This window comes from Rousettus aegyptiacus, unplaced genomic scaffold, assembly GCF_014176215.1.
Source record: "Rousettus aegyptiacus isolate mRouAeg1 unplaced genomic scaffold, mRouAeg1.p scaffold_m13_p_12, whole genome shotgun sequence".
Taxonomy (NCBI): Eukaryota; Metazoa; Chordata; class Mammalia; order Chiroptera; family Pteropodidae; genus Rousettus; species Rousettus aegyptiacus.
In genome coordinates this window covers 48,661,020-48,675,988 of record NW_023416287.1, presented here as the reverse complement: position 1 = coordinate 48,675,988, position 14,969 = coordinate 48,661,020, and the positions used below count along the sequence as shown (strand labels likewise).

The 14,969-nt window shown below is 32.2% G+C and overlaps 1 protein-coding gene and 1 pseudogene across 2 annotated transcripts in view; one reads left to right on the top strand and one right to left on the bottom strand.

Moving 5' to 3' along the window:
• NDUFV2 (NADH:ubiquinone oxidoreductase core subunit V2) overlaps positions 1–14,969 on the top strand; it is a 28,724-nt gene that overhangs the window by 4,904 nt on the left and 8,851 nt on the right. Inside the window, exons 2-6 of one of the 2 annotated variants that reach the window (XM_016120907.2) lie at positions 7,724–7,789; positions 9,219–9,281; positions 9,379–9,495; positions 12,233–12,401; positions 13,662–13,771. In XM_016120907.2, the coding sequence (XP_015976393.1) occupies positions 7,724–7,789; positions 9,219–9,281; positions 9,379–9,495; positions 12,233–12,401; positions 13,662–13,771 (525 nt within the window). The remainder of the gene's footprint in view (positions 1–7,723; positions 7,790–9,218; positions 9,282–9,378; positions 9,496–12,232; positions 12,402–13,661; positions 13,772–14,969) is intronic. The other variant, XM_016120909.2, reaches the window with a different exon arrangement.
• Positions 3,345–3,463, bottom strand: LOC118610364 (annotated as a pseudogene).

Genomic DNA, 14,969 nt, shown 5'->3' with positions numbered 1-14,969 from the left:
CCTCGTGTGTGTGTGTGTGTGTGTGTGTGTGTGTGTGTGTGTGTAACCTACCTTTCTGAAGTTGCTCAGGTTTACTGAGGGGAATTGGTATGTGTGGTGAAGATTTAAATTTAATAGTTACTATAAAGTGATTTCACTTCGCTTGGGGAAAAGAGATGGCAGTTCAAGGGCTTTAGATGGGGAAGAAGAGGAGGTTAACCTTGGTCATGATGGTTGAGAGGGATGTATAGGGTGACATAAGCATAGGTAGCTACATGTACAAGGACAGTGACAAGTGAAAGCATGGCAAGATGAGCAAGGAAAACCTTATGTGAAAGATGAGACTGGAAAAGGTCACAAAGGCCTTGGTATGTAATACCACAGGGTTTAGATTTTATTCTGTAGACAATGACTGATTTTAAATAGGTGAATAGCATAATTAGATTTATTCTCACCACCAACTCCTCTGCCTCTGCCCATCAAACTCTCTGGAGATATGGAGAAGGGTGAGATTGAAAAGTTGTTGCAGTAATCTTAGAGAAATAAGAGTTTGAAGTGGGGAAAGTCACAGGAAATGTGAAGTAGCAAGAAAAAATTTAGAAGTTGTTTTAGGTATAATGGGTAGTACTTGGTGACTGACTAAATTTAGACTGGGAGAAAAGGGTACTTGGATGTTTTTCATGATCATAATTTTTAAAAAGTCATGAATAGCAAATTGACATAAAATATAATAATGTCATTTATCTGCATTAAGAAGTGTTAATAGGTTCCCTTGTGGAGTGGTGTAGTAGGCAGACTTATTTGATCATTTCAGAGGCGAATGGTTTAAACCTATCTACTTGTAGACATACAAGACAAATCTATGAATTCTTTAGGTAGAGAAGCAATTGTTTGGGATTAAGCTTCAGAATTAGGTAGCTATGATGGTTTACAAATTTAATTTTATCAGGTAGTAAAAGTATGCATCTTGGGGAAATTTTTGAAAAACTATAAATTAAGGTTCTGGGCCATGATTTGCAATCCAAAAAAGTCATTACTAACACCAGTTTAATGTACTGATTATAAAATAAGGACATTAAAATATTTAGAGCCAGTAGCAGAACATGATTTTGTCCTTATCTTAACCAGTTTATAATGCACATGGAGTAATGCACACAAGAATAGCATAATGAAGGTAGAATATGTCCTGAAAATAGTAGCTAAAATCCAGTGAGTGTTTCTGCTCATGAATGAGGTTAGACTTACAAGACTTTGGCTAATTGAGAAGGGGAAGGTTCAAAAAGAAGAAGTGAAAAATGAATTACAAAGAAAAGAGAATGAGTAAAAATATCTGTTAATTACAAAATAATAGTTAATGTTTAAAGAAAATACTCTGGAATCAAAAGAATGCAGTTTTGATCCTAAGGGGATATCATGGTGGTACCACAAAAAAAGATTACAGTTTGAAGAATACAAATGTTATGCTCTGTTAGGTAGTTACGTTTATAGTGATATGTAGTACATGTCTAACATTTTGAGGTTTAGAAAAGGAATTTCCTTATTTTTACTGACTAAATATTCCTTAATATTCCTCAGTACTTCCAAAGATCCTGAGTGGGAAAACACCACCTACCATTTCTTGTTCTTAGTGTCATTAGCATTTTGAAGATTATTCATAAAATCCATTAACTGAGCTAGGAAATAGATATCACATACCACACAGTAACAATTCCGAAATTTGATTAAAAATATCACATAGTGTGTTTTGAAAATACAGATACTTGGACTCCTTGTGGTGATAGGTTTATTAAATTTTAAACAAACATGCTTACTGAGTATTAGTCCATAGGACTAAAAAATAAAGCAATTAAAATGTATACAGTATTTGTGTTTGATTTTTAAATTTAAATAAGTTTTGTTTAAGTTTGACCAGTTAATGCTTTAGGCTAAAAGTTATTAAAATCATTTAAACTTTTGAGAAATGAATGTTTACAATCAACTTAATTATTTAGAGTCATCTGTTTCTGAGATTATTGAGGCCCATTGATTGCTTTTTTATTTCCTTCAGTAGCATTTTAGGGGCACAAGAAGAAAAGATAATTGAAAACTAAAGTATTACTGTTTAGTTAAAGCTCCAATAATAATACTGGTTAACATGAATATTTATAATGATACTGTCACATTTCATCTTTAACAGTTTAAGATAGGTACTGCTATTACTGTATAGATGAGCAAACCTAGATGCAGAGCAACTTGCCCAAGGTTATGGTAATTGATGGAGATGATACTGAAGCTAGGTCTGCTGACTAAAGTGATGTTTGGACGGTTTATTTCTGTGAAGTATTTCTGTCCTTCGGATAGTTGAGTGTTGTTCGTATCCATATGAGATTTTAGATACCTAAAGAGTGGCTTCCTTTAATTTGGTGAAGATTGCTGAAAGTAATTGTTAATATTGTTGCTGTTAATATGGTTATCTTAATCTATAATACTCCTTTAATACCTGGGTGTTCATGTAGCTTTCCTATAATACGAAATTTGGCCAAATTCTACCTGTTAATTCTCTCATAGTGCTGGAAAAATCACTTATATTTCTTTAATCCAAATCAATATCTTTAGTTAAACTATTGATGAAACTTTATTTGGAGGACATTTGTAGAAGCCCTGCTATGTAGATTTGGAAATACTACTAAGCCTAATTTTAATGGTTAAGGCATATACACAAGTCAGGGAAACTTGTATTTAACTTTTCATTTATTTAGCTGTATCATCTAGGGGATTTTTTTTTCTTTCTTCTTTGAACCTTAGTTTCCCCATCTGTAAATGGTATACAGTAGGGTTACAGTGCGGAGTAAATGAGTTACAGTATTTGTGAATTTTGTAGCACAGTATCTGAGGCAGAGTAGGCATTTGTATTTATCATTATCTTTGAAATAAATTTCAAAGTTACTACTAGCCTGTCTGTTTTATTAAACTAAAATTTGTTGAACAACTTTTTTCTCAAGAATTTTTTAAAATGTTAACTACTCACTGTATCATGAACAAAGACTTTTGGAAGAGCTTTTAGTTTTCTCTGCATATCTTGGCTCTAGACAGCTGTAAGAAATGGCCTTTGCTCAAGCTGGCATTGGGGAAGGCCATCGGTCGTAAGCAAGTAGTATTGGTGAACAGTGGAGAAAAAATATATAGGCAGCCAGCATTTCTTACCAGAAGATGTTCCACATGGGTGAGTTGTGGCCCCTCTGCAGGTGTACATGTTATTGTGGATTTAGGCTGTAAATGTTCAGGGTGGTCTAAAAGGTCTGTTCCTTGCCTGAATTGGTTGCTAATAAAGGAATAGACTACTTTTTCAGTTGCCTACCTTAGTCCTGTCTTTTTTTTTTTTTTTCCACCGACAGCGCCCAATCTTCCTAGGTGGTCTCCTAGCCAAGTACTAACCAGGCCCAATCCTGCTTAACTTCCGAGATCAGACGGGATCGAGCATGTTCAGGGTGGCATGACTGTAGACTAGTCTTGTCTTTCTGAACAATTATGTTACTGATTCTGCCAGTTGTGTTTTACAGCTTCTTTGTCCTTTATTAAATTCCCATGGCTGGATGTACGTAGCCTTTTATAGTGCGAGTGTCTGGTGGAGCTGAAGGGTGAGCAGAGTTGGATACTATTAATGTTGGGCAACAGAAGAAAGCTAAAAAAAAATAAGAAAAAAGATCCTATTCTTGGGTGGAAGAATATAAAGCTTTAATGTTGGTCATTTTGAGCTATTGGTATTGCAATTGCAAATGATGATAGCCTAGTAGAAAGAGCAGAAAGCTTAGATTCAGAAGGCTTGGACTCAGAATCCATCTCTGCCACTAATTATGTGGTATAGGGCAGGTTACTGTTTCTGAGTTTAAGTTTCTTTAAAAGTAAAATGGAAATAATAACTAACCATAGATTTTTGAGGAGTCAGTGAAAAAAGGGTATGTTGAAATAACACAAAAACACTCATTACCTGAATCCAAAGAAAACATTGCCACTATTTGCCTGTTGTAAATCTGTGTTCCCTTTGAAACACTCTGAAAAAAGAATGAGCTAAAAGTGGAAGCCACTATAAATTCTTAGTTTATGTTCTTGTTTATTAAAAAAAAAAAAAATTACTTGGATTTTCTATTGGAGTTCACTGAATTCAGTTGGAATTCATTGAAGTACATAGACATTTCAGAGTCTAATGTAGAAACTTAGGTTCTCATCTAAAAAGGTAAAACTTATTTTACTTTTTGAATCAATACCGCCTAATTAAATTATTTTTTTCTGGTTTTAAGACCTATTGCTCCTGGAATCCCTTTTTATTCTGAAGTGAAATTGAATTCAAATGGCCCATTATGTAGTGTAAAGATGTTAATTTAAATTCGATATCTTATTTCTTTATTGAAAATGTCTGACATATATATTATAATGAATGTAAAATAGGTGAAGTTCTTAAAAATATCCAAAAACAGAGCAGCTTTGAAAATGGCCACACGTTAACTTGCTATGAATGAGTAACCGTTCATACTAGATGAAAAAAAATGAGGGCTCATATTTATCAGTTAGTTTACAGTCATTAATTTGCTTACTGCTTTTATTTTATAAGCAAATTATCTGAGTCCTATTCTTGAAGTGGACTTCAGACATTAAAATTAAGGCTCTCAAATGCTATCCAGATGTATATTTAGGTTTTTGTAAGAAGAGAAGAATTGCACTTACTGTTTTAAAAAAGTTGTATTTAGTTCTTAAAGTGCAGTTGTTTAAATCTTCCATTTTTCAGTTCTTAAGTGTTTTATCCCCATGTCAGATAAGCAGATGAGATAATGCTATAACAGGTTATATAGTAGTTTCAGAGAAACGTCATTATTTGAACCTCAAAACACTTCAGTAAGTAAATATCTGTTTTGCAGGTACAAATTGAGGCTGAAGTTAATTGACTTGTGTAAGATCACATGTTTTAGTAAGTGGCAGAGTATTAATCTAAACACAGATCTTAAAAAAGAATTAATCCAAAGCTCCGGTGTATTTTCCTATAACTTAACCACTTTTTCCTGACTGTTCTCAATTAGTAGTATGTCTTCAAGGATTTGGACTTTAAAACACTCTATTTTGGATAGAATGTGTGTGTGTGTGTGTGTGTGTGTGTAAACTCATGTGCATACCCAGAATTACAGGTCACCCAGATAGTGCTTCAAAATAAATTTTCCAGTATGTAGCTACATAGGCCTAAAGACCAATTTTCAAAATTATCTTTTTTTTTTTTTTTTTTAAATAGCAGTATGTGGCAGATCCTGGAATAATGAGGAGTTCAAATTTTAACCCCAAACTGGAGCTATTTTAATTTAGAGATTGGTGTTGTTTACTATAAAGGGAAATTGAAAGAAGAAATAAGATTAACAGTACTAAATTTTGTTTTGTACCTGATGAATGTTTTGTTTTAAATACGTTTTTTTTTTTTCCAGTGTGTCAGTTAATCCATGCTAAATAGGAAACCTGGAAAGTAAAGGAAGATAGAAAAACCAAAATATAAAATAAGAGGTGCTTATAATCTTATTAATATCATAAATAACGAAGATGTGCCCTTTTAATTGTTATGACCTTCCAATCTTTTTGTGTCTATACTGAATATAATTAGGATTGTAGTTTATACTTTTTTGTTTAACCCTGATATTTTCCAGTTATGGTTGTGACACACATACTTCTTTCTGTGTCATTATATTTAGGAAATATGATTTTTGTTAGCTACATAATATGATTTTTATTGGAATTATTAATATTTATTTAAAACTTACATTGAGTTTTTTGGTTGCTTGTATTTTGTTATAACGAACATTGCAGAAAACATATATAAACCATTATTCTCATTTTATACTGTTCTTTAGGGTGAAAGAATTCTAAAGTAGAATTTAGGCTAAAAGATGGAAACTTAATTTAGTCTTGTCTATACATTTGCTTTTCAAAAAGTTTGTGTCAATTTTTATCTAATGTATAAGCGTGCCCACCATACACTAACAGAATGGAATGTTATCTTTAAAAAAAAAACCTCCTCTGCTAATTTGATAGCTATAAATGTTCTCATTTGTAATTGCATGTTTTTAGTTACCAGTAAGTTTATTAACTATTCGAATTGTCATTTTGTTCATATTAACTCATTTTTCTTATTGATTTATATGTGTTTATGATCTCTCTAAACTGAACTTTTTGTCATCAAATGTTTATAAGATTCAAGAGTCATCAACATAAGAGTTAATAGGGGAGAACTGATAAGCTCTTTGAGGCAAAAAATCTATTAAGAACTTAGGACAGAACTGAGCCCTGAGAACATCCACTTCGTGAGAGAGTAGATAAAAATGCCAGTAAATACTCATGTTACTCAGTACAAATTACTCTTTGATTTAATATATACACACACACATTTTTTCAGGTAAAGTGGTTGCAGGTACTATCTTCTAAATTTTAGTTTGTTAATTTTTTAAAACTTTATTGCTGATATTGTTCTTATAGTACTATTTGAGAATTAGGACCTTAGTTTTATATTTGTCTCAGTCCAGGTTCTAGAGAGGCAGATCAGGGAGATAGGCATAACTTTATATTTAATTCACAGATTAACCCCAAAGCGATTTGGGAGAAATTGAATAAAATTATAAGAACATAAATTCTATCCTTGATATGTATTACATTCTTTATTTAAAAAAAAAAAACATATTTCAGGCACAAAAAAATATAATCACCGTGTATCCACTTGCTGCCTAAGAAACAAAACCAACACACTTGAAACTCCCTTGTGTACCACTAGCAGATCGAATTCTCCCCTCTACCATTATCCTGAAACTGATATTTATCTCTCCCATATTTTAAACCTGTGTCATACATTCTGTACCTGGGTTTTTTCTTATTAAAGGAAATGTTCTATGTAACGTATTTCTTTAACTGAAATATTATTTGAACCAAGGGGAAAAAATGTGATTGTGTTACATCACTGCCTTTACTTCCTTCTCTATCATGTTTGCTGCCTTTGAATGGTCCAACTCTGCCAGTTCCATGCTTGTTTTAATCCAGTGTTCTACTATCTGTAGTTAATAGAACTTAGAAGTCACAGAATTTTTGTCTGAACAGTAGTTGAATTGCTTTTGCAATGGGAGACCGATAAGGTAGGAATGAGGGAAGAGCAACAGGGCAAAGAGAAAAGAAAGGAAATGCATTGTGTTGGAGAGAGTAATCAAATAAATTTCTTCAACAACAATTGAGTGTGGTCATTCTGCAAAGGATCATAAGCAGCTTTCTGAAACTACTTTTATGGCTGGAGTTTCTAAACTAAGTAAAGAATTAAAAAGGAGGATACAGTTGACTCATTTGTGCAGATTATATGACTCATTTGTACAGAATGAAACATGTTTGTTTTAGGTCCACACTAAATGAAAGCGGGCATCCAACTTGATTTGGACTAAAGTGAAAGGTGCATTAACTCTTCAGATGTATGCCAGCAGAGTATAATAGGACAGATACACAATTCAATTGATCTGGGCTATGGTCCTGGTTCCTCCACTGTTTCTTATCTGTAGGCAAATTAATAACCTTATCTTTGGGTCACTATTTTTTTATACATCTCCTGAAATAGAATGGGCAGAGTGTAGGGTAGTAGACAGTATTTCTTAAGATCTTTTATGTAAGTTGATTCTGTTTTTAGTAATGGATCTTAAAGTATTTTTACGTGGAAAATGTCTTAAGGCTTGTGATTTACTAAATTTTCTTAAAATTTTAGGGAAGACATATAAGGAATTTACATAAGACAGCAGTGCAAAATGGAGCTGGAGGAGCTTTATTTGTGGTAAGTAATTAGGTTTCTTCAGAATGAAAAAACTTGGAAATTTGGGTAAATCTGTTATAATAATCCAAAATATCTTAAGTACTAGTGTCTGGTATATCTTTGGCCATTGTGGAAATTTAAAAATAGCTAATTGAATTAATTACCTTTCAAAAGATATGAGGTTCCGGTTTAAATTGTTACCAACGCAACTGTGGAAATAAGAATTTAGATTATTATTTGGTGAAATTATTGTAAGCACTAACCTGAGTTTACATTTTGGGTTCTCAAAAATCAGTCATGTTGGCTTACTGAAGATTCTGAGGCTGCAAGTTGCGAAATCTCAAAATGGCACTATTTCGAAATACATGGATTTTAGTAATAAAGTGAATACATTGGTAGTTGGCCTTTGTATTCTCGATTTCCAGGACTTAAATACAGGTAGAGGTCAATGAACCCCTCAGCTTAAATGCACAGTTCAGAAAGGATAAGATAATGTATCCCCTTTCTCTGACAAGGTACAGTGTTCAGGGATTAATCTGATGACTAAAGGCAATTTAGTAGACTTATATGATTTAGTGTTAGTGGTATAGTTTTGTAAACTGAGCTATTTCCAGGCTGAATCTTAGTGAGTTATTCATGCCTTTCATAAGTAGATTCCTGCTTTTTATTTTATCATGTTTGTCTAAAAACATCAGATTTGCCACATATTTGAGATCATTGTCCAAAGTTTCCATTTTTTTCCCTTTTTTATGTCCTTGAAAAAGAACTTCAAGTTAATATATTAAGGGATTCAGTTCTGTGTTCACCATACATACAGAACATTAATCGGTGTAAGTGTTAATCTCGGTGTGACTCATTTGATTTCCTGTTGACATGCCATTTCTTGTCAGTTTTTAAATAGGGCCTGCTCTTTTATGGAGAAAAAAATAAAGCTTGCTGTTGGCTAGTTTCTGTTATGGAAAACTAGCTGTTGCTTAGTTTCTGTTTCATGGGGAAGAGACAATGCTTTTATACCCTCCCTAAAGTAGTGAGTCCCTTTGACAATTTGATACACTCTCTTAGAAAAATGCAACTATATTCACACTCAAAATTGTGACTTAATTTCATAAAGCTTCCAATAATTGGTAATGTTTTGGTAATTAGAAGACCCTACCCTCTAAACAAGTTGAATAACTCTGTGTTTTTTGATCCTTAAGCTACTTCTTTTAACCATTAATGATGACTTCTAAAACTTTTGAAATTTTGAATTCTGCTAACATTACTTGGGTAATTATACTCATCAAATGTGTATTAATTTAGCCATTCTTTTTGATGCAGGGATTGCTATATATCACGTTGAAAATAAAGTGAAGAGATTAAATAATCAGTAATAATATAGTAATGTACAAAGTTTTTCATAATTTTGAAAGAATTTTGATAATTTTGGAAAACATATTTTCCTTTTGTGTAGCACAGAGATACACCTGATAATAACCCAGATACCCCATTTGATTTCACACCAGAAAACTATAAGGTATGTAGTTTATATGTAGACTAAATTAACATTATAATTAAGGTACAGAATATTTAGTACTGGATGTATAAAAACAGGTGCTTTGTCTTTGGTGCAGAGGATAGAGGCAATTGTAAAAAACTATCCAGAAGGGCATAAAGCAGCAGCTGTGCTTCCAGTCCTGGATTTAGCCCAAAGACAGAATGGATGGCTGCCTATTTCTGCTATGAACAAGGTACTGAATTCGTTTTTGCTTTAGTTCAAAAAGAGGAGATTGTGTATGGTAACTTCTTTATGTAGAAATTCCTCCGACAGTCATTATATGTTAGAATATAAAAGTTTGAAGCCCTTTAATCACTTATATGTTTTCTCAAATTATATTTGTGTTTTGTTGATTTCCTTAATAAGACAGAGATTTTTCTCCCCCCTTCACCCTTTTTGAGAGAAATGGCCATAATAAAGATAAAAGATCCCAAATATGTATAATTTGCTGTTAAGGTATTCTGAAAATTAATGTGCTATTTAAAGAATTACAGTAAAAAAGATCTCATAGCTAATGCGACTCTTTATAATATTTTGCAGCTTTGGCTACAGGCTAACAAAAATTTATATTATGGTATACAACACTTGATTATGGCACCTTGGAATTAACAACCTACAGAAATGCTATGGTGACCCATTTAAGTGAAGTTAGTCTATTCATACATATTTATGATTCATTTTTTTCTGATTGTGTTTTTGACACTAATCCAAATATCAAGTTTATTCATATTCTGTTAATATAACTTCATTTGTGTGGTATATTACAGTGTATAATTTATAAAGTATGATATAAAACCAGATATTATTTGAGTCTTATGAGAATCACACAACTAATAAGCCAATGTAATATGATGGAAAATTTATTTGACTTAGAGCTAAGAGATCTGGATGTACTTTCTCATCTGCAGTGCAGATTTTGAACTAGACAGATCTCTTCCAGCTGCTACATTATGCTTTTTCTACGTGATAAGAGCTGGGAACCATTTCTAATTCAATGCATTTTTCTACGTGCAAAGATTTTTTGCTATACTTTATTCTTTTCACTTTTCTAAATTTGGTTTGGTTTAACTGTTAAGCTAGACCATTATCATCTTTCTCGGGGAATAAGAATATCCCCCATTTATCTGATAGAATCCCAAATGCAAATTTTAGGTTTGATTTATTGATCACTTACTTGCTTTGTATAGTACTCTAATACTCTTGTGGACCTTTTTCCCCTCAAAGAAAAAAAACATCGTTTTTTATAATAGCCAACTTTCTGGATAATGATTTAGGTATGTTTTTAATCATAGGTACTTTTTTTTGCAAGAATTAGCTTTTAATAATGATAGACTTGTTGAAAGTCTTGCTGAGTAGCAATTTGAGCAGAGCGAAATAAAATAAACGAGAAATTAATGTGGAACATTTCAAAAATATTGTCCTGTTCTATTTTGAATTGGATGTGTATGTGTGTGAGAAAGAAAGTAGCATGTAGAGAATACAATTAAGATTCTTTCTACTTTATATTTGAGACTTAAGGTTATTGTTTCTCTCCTTCCCTAAGGAAAAGCTCAACCTTACAACAAAAACAAAATCCAGAAGCTCACACATTAGTTTCTTAACCATCATTGAGGTGTAGGGAGGTGCACAGCAGCAGCCTGAGAGGAGTTTTTTTTTTTTCAAATTAAACATGAGGGTTTCTCCAGATTATTCAGTTATTTCAGTGGTAGGGATCCAGCATGTGTATTTTGATAGAGCTCCCCAGATTCAGAGGTATGTGCCTGGTTTAGTGTCACTTAATTAATCTTTCACATGTCAGCTGTTATTAGATGTCTTTTGAGAATATATTTTCTTTAGAATCCCTGATATGAGGAAGTTCAATATAATTGTCATCTGAAATGCCATTTAGTGAGCTCTTCTTTCATGTCAAAACATATATATATTTTTAAGAATGACAAATCTTAAAACCCGATAGATTAATGATATTAGATCACCTAGAAAGTTGTAGCCAGGATTATAGTCATGGTAGACTATACATGGACCAGCCCTAGCAAACAGCTAAAAATCCTTATTTTCCCACAGACTTGCCCTGACCAAGAAAGTTGTACTCAAGTAGTAAATTTCTTGGTCCTGACCTCCCCAAACCCCTCGTATGTCAAAACAAATATTTTCTATAAATACCTTGATGTGAAAGGTTGGAAAGTACTAGTCTCTATAAGATCCAGCTTTTGTAAAGAATATTGCAGTGGGAAATAGTAATTAATATTTGGATTGTTCTGGAGGTGTGTGTGTGTAAGCCAATAAGGGCTAGTAGGGCTAGTAGGTAAGCTTTGATTCTCAACCATTTTTTGTCATAACCATTTGCACACACTATACATCACCAGTAACGTCAAAGCTTATTTGAAAAATGGTGAAAGGTTGAAAAATGTAATTGCTTAATTTATTGGGGTTTGGCCACCAAATTTTTGCCAATTAGAAATTTTAAGTTACTAATTATAATAGTTGAAATGATCAAAGTAGAAATTCTTAATAGTGAAAGACTTAAAGATTTAGAGAAAAAGGTCCTTTTATAGAGACAAGGAGTAGGGTAACCATTAGCTTCTCGCCTCTGTGTGGTTTAAGTATAAGGTGTCTACAAAAATCAAAGGACTTTTGGTGATAGAAGGAAATTTAACTGGGCGGTGAGCAGACAATGCAATATAAATATGACATTATTGAATTGTACCCTTGAAACATACTTGATTTTATTAACCAATATCAACCCAATAATTTTAATTAAAAATAATAATTGAAGGACTTACTGCAAATATCAAATATTAGTATATTTTCTACTTCGAAGAACTTTTCTCATTTTACCAAATTGAAGCAATAATGAGTATGCTTTTTACAACATACCTAATGCTCAGTAAGCATTGCAATTATGTTATTAAAAAATTTCCTAATATTTTTAGGTTGCAGAAGTTTTACAAGTACCTCCAATGAGAGTATATGAAGTAGCAACTTTTTATACAATGTATAATCGAAAGCCGGTTGGAAAGTATCACATTCAGGTCTGCACTACTACACCTTGCATGCTTCGAAACTCTGACAGCATACTGGAAGCCATTCAGAAAAAGCTTGGTATGGGACACATTATATGGATAACTTTTATGAAAATTGGAATTGTCTTTCTAGAGTAGATCTATTTCTACTTCAATTTTCCAACTCTTGTCATCATATTGGGTTTGTACTTCATGAGTAAATTTTTGTATTACTCTTTGTCTACCTTTATTCTTATTTTGTATTCTTCCTTAGTTGTCAGCCTCAAAGCTGAATTTCCACCTTTTCTAGTCATCGAGTATGTTTGAAAAGCTTCTAGGAGTTTTAAAGTTTTCCTTGTTTAGAAAATTGTTTAACTTATTGTGATTTTTTTTTTTTTTAAGTGACTATATTGGCCTTGTGTTCTTCCAAACTAGCCTTGGGACAAATAAGAGAATAGTAAGAGTGCTTCAGGAAGGGGTGTTATTACAGTAGCATTTACAAAATTAAAAAGGCATTTTTTTGCACAAAATTGCCATTGCTGCATTTATAACCATACATATCAAGTGAAGTAAAAGGTTTTTTTGTTGTTGTTGTTACCGAAAATACAGTACTTGCATTTTGTAAATATAGTTGGGATTATTAAAATCTATAGAAGGGAAAAAGTGGAAGGTTGTTCAGAATTCCACCTCCCTGCCTTCAAGGTGCAAATTCTGATAATAATTGAGTATATTAATTAGTTTTAGGTTTTGTATTGACTTATTTTCATTATTAAATACTTAAATGTAATACATCATTTTGCTTTTTGCACTTTATTTTGGCTATAGCATAACATGTCTGCCTCATTTTTCTGTTATAATTTGTTATTCTGTATTTCATGAATGCTCATCTTTGCATACTCATTCTATTATATACTGAGATTGTTTATAGGAAGTTGAATCGCTGAGTCAGATTTTAGTATATTTTGCCAAAATGTCTTCCCTAAAGATATGAGAGTAATTGTTTTCCTCACAGTCTTAACGATGTTTGACATTAGCAGTTTTCTGAGTCTTTGCCAATCTAATAGTATAATTTTACCAGCATTTTCACAATCAAAATGAAAATTATATAGTCTGATGCACTGCTGTATGACAGCAAATACTGGAGGTGAGTCTTCCGAAATTCAATTGTTTTTAAAGGAACAAGAACACTTAAGAAATCCCTGAATATTCTAGTGTAATTGTATAGAATTGCTTAAGAAATTTAATACTTTTAAATATTGCATACCTCTAATATGTTGTTAGGCTTTTTTCTCTTTTCTTCTTAGACCATATTGCTATTAAAATAAAACCTGGTCCTTACAGTGATCATTTATATTTTTAGGAATAAAGGTTGGAGAGACTACACCTGACAAACTTTTCACTCTTATAGAAGTGGAATGTTTAGGGGCCTGTGTAAATGCACCAATGGTTCAAATAAATGACAGCTACTACGTGAGTATTTCACTTAATGTAAATTAAAGTTGTATGATGTCATATTTAAAATAGTTGGTTTTCCATCCTTTGGGTGTTGGTTTCTATTATTTATTTAGAAGAAATTGTTGGCATTAATATCCAGATTTTTTTTCCCCTGGTTTCCAAAATTTATTAACAATCAAAGAATAGAAAACTTTTCATACAAATGTCAGTTTTAGCTTCCACATTATTGTTCACCAGAAGATTTTTTTTTAATTATTATTTTTAAACATTTTTTCATTTAACTCCAAGAGATGATACATTTTTAAAACTTAAATTATGAAAAATTTAGTAATTTACATATAAATACATAAAATAACCACCAAAACTTAACACAGATAATAACATTTTCCACATGTCAGTAAATTATTTTTATCATCATTATTATTTGTAGGAATAAGCTACTGATGCAGGTCAACCATTGCCATCTCCACCCAAAATTCTGTTCCTTTCCATTCATTCCCAGAGGTTATCACTATCATAAAAAATATGTATTCTTCCTGTACCTATTTTTAAAATTTTTAAATATATATGTCCAGCCATGCTAATATGTAATACTGTATTGCTTGTTCTAAACATTTTACAGAGATGGTATCATACCTCTCCCTAAATACTGTTTTAGCCAGATCTCACAAGTTTTGATAAGAATATTTTCATCATTTAGTTCTAAATATTTTTAAATATGCATTTTGACCTTTGTTTTTTAGAAGTGTTCTTAATATCCAAGTGTCTGGAGTTTTCTCATCTTTTTTTTTTTTTTTTTAATTACCTACTACCGTAATTATATAATAGTTTTCATTCACAATATCTCATTAGCTCATATTTCTTAGAAATTTGTTTATGGAAATTCTTTGAGGCCTCTATTAAAGGTGGATTCTGTAAGAAGAGATTTGCTTTACCAGTCTTGCTCCCAGAAATGCTACTGCCCCAAAAGAAAGTTCTTTCTACACCCTCCCATCATCTCCCAATGTGTAAGATTCCAGGCTAGCAGTTTTTTAAAGGACAGTTTAATTTATAGTTACCTCTATATTGAGGATATAGCTTTTTGAGGTCTTAACTTCATGTCTCTCATGGTCTGAGGCTTTGTCCCTTGCCCCTTTAGGCTGTGAGACCCTGAAGCCAAGTTGACTTGGTGTTCCAAACCTGCGTTTTTTGGAGTTTTTGGCCTCTAGGTATT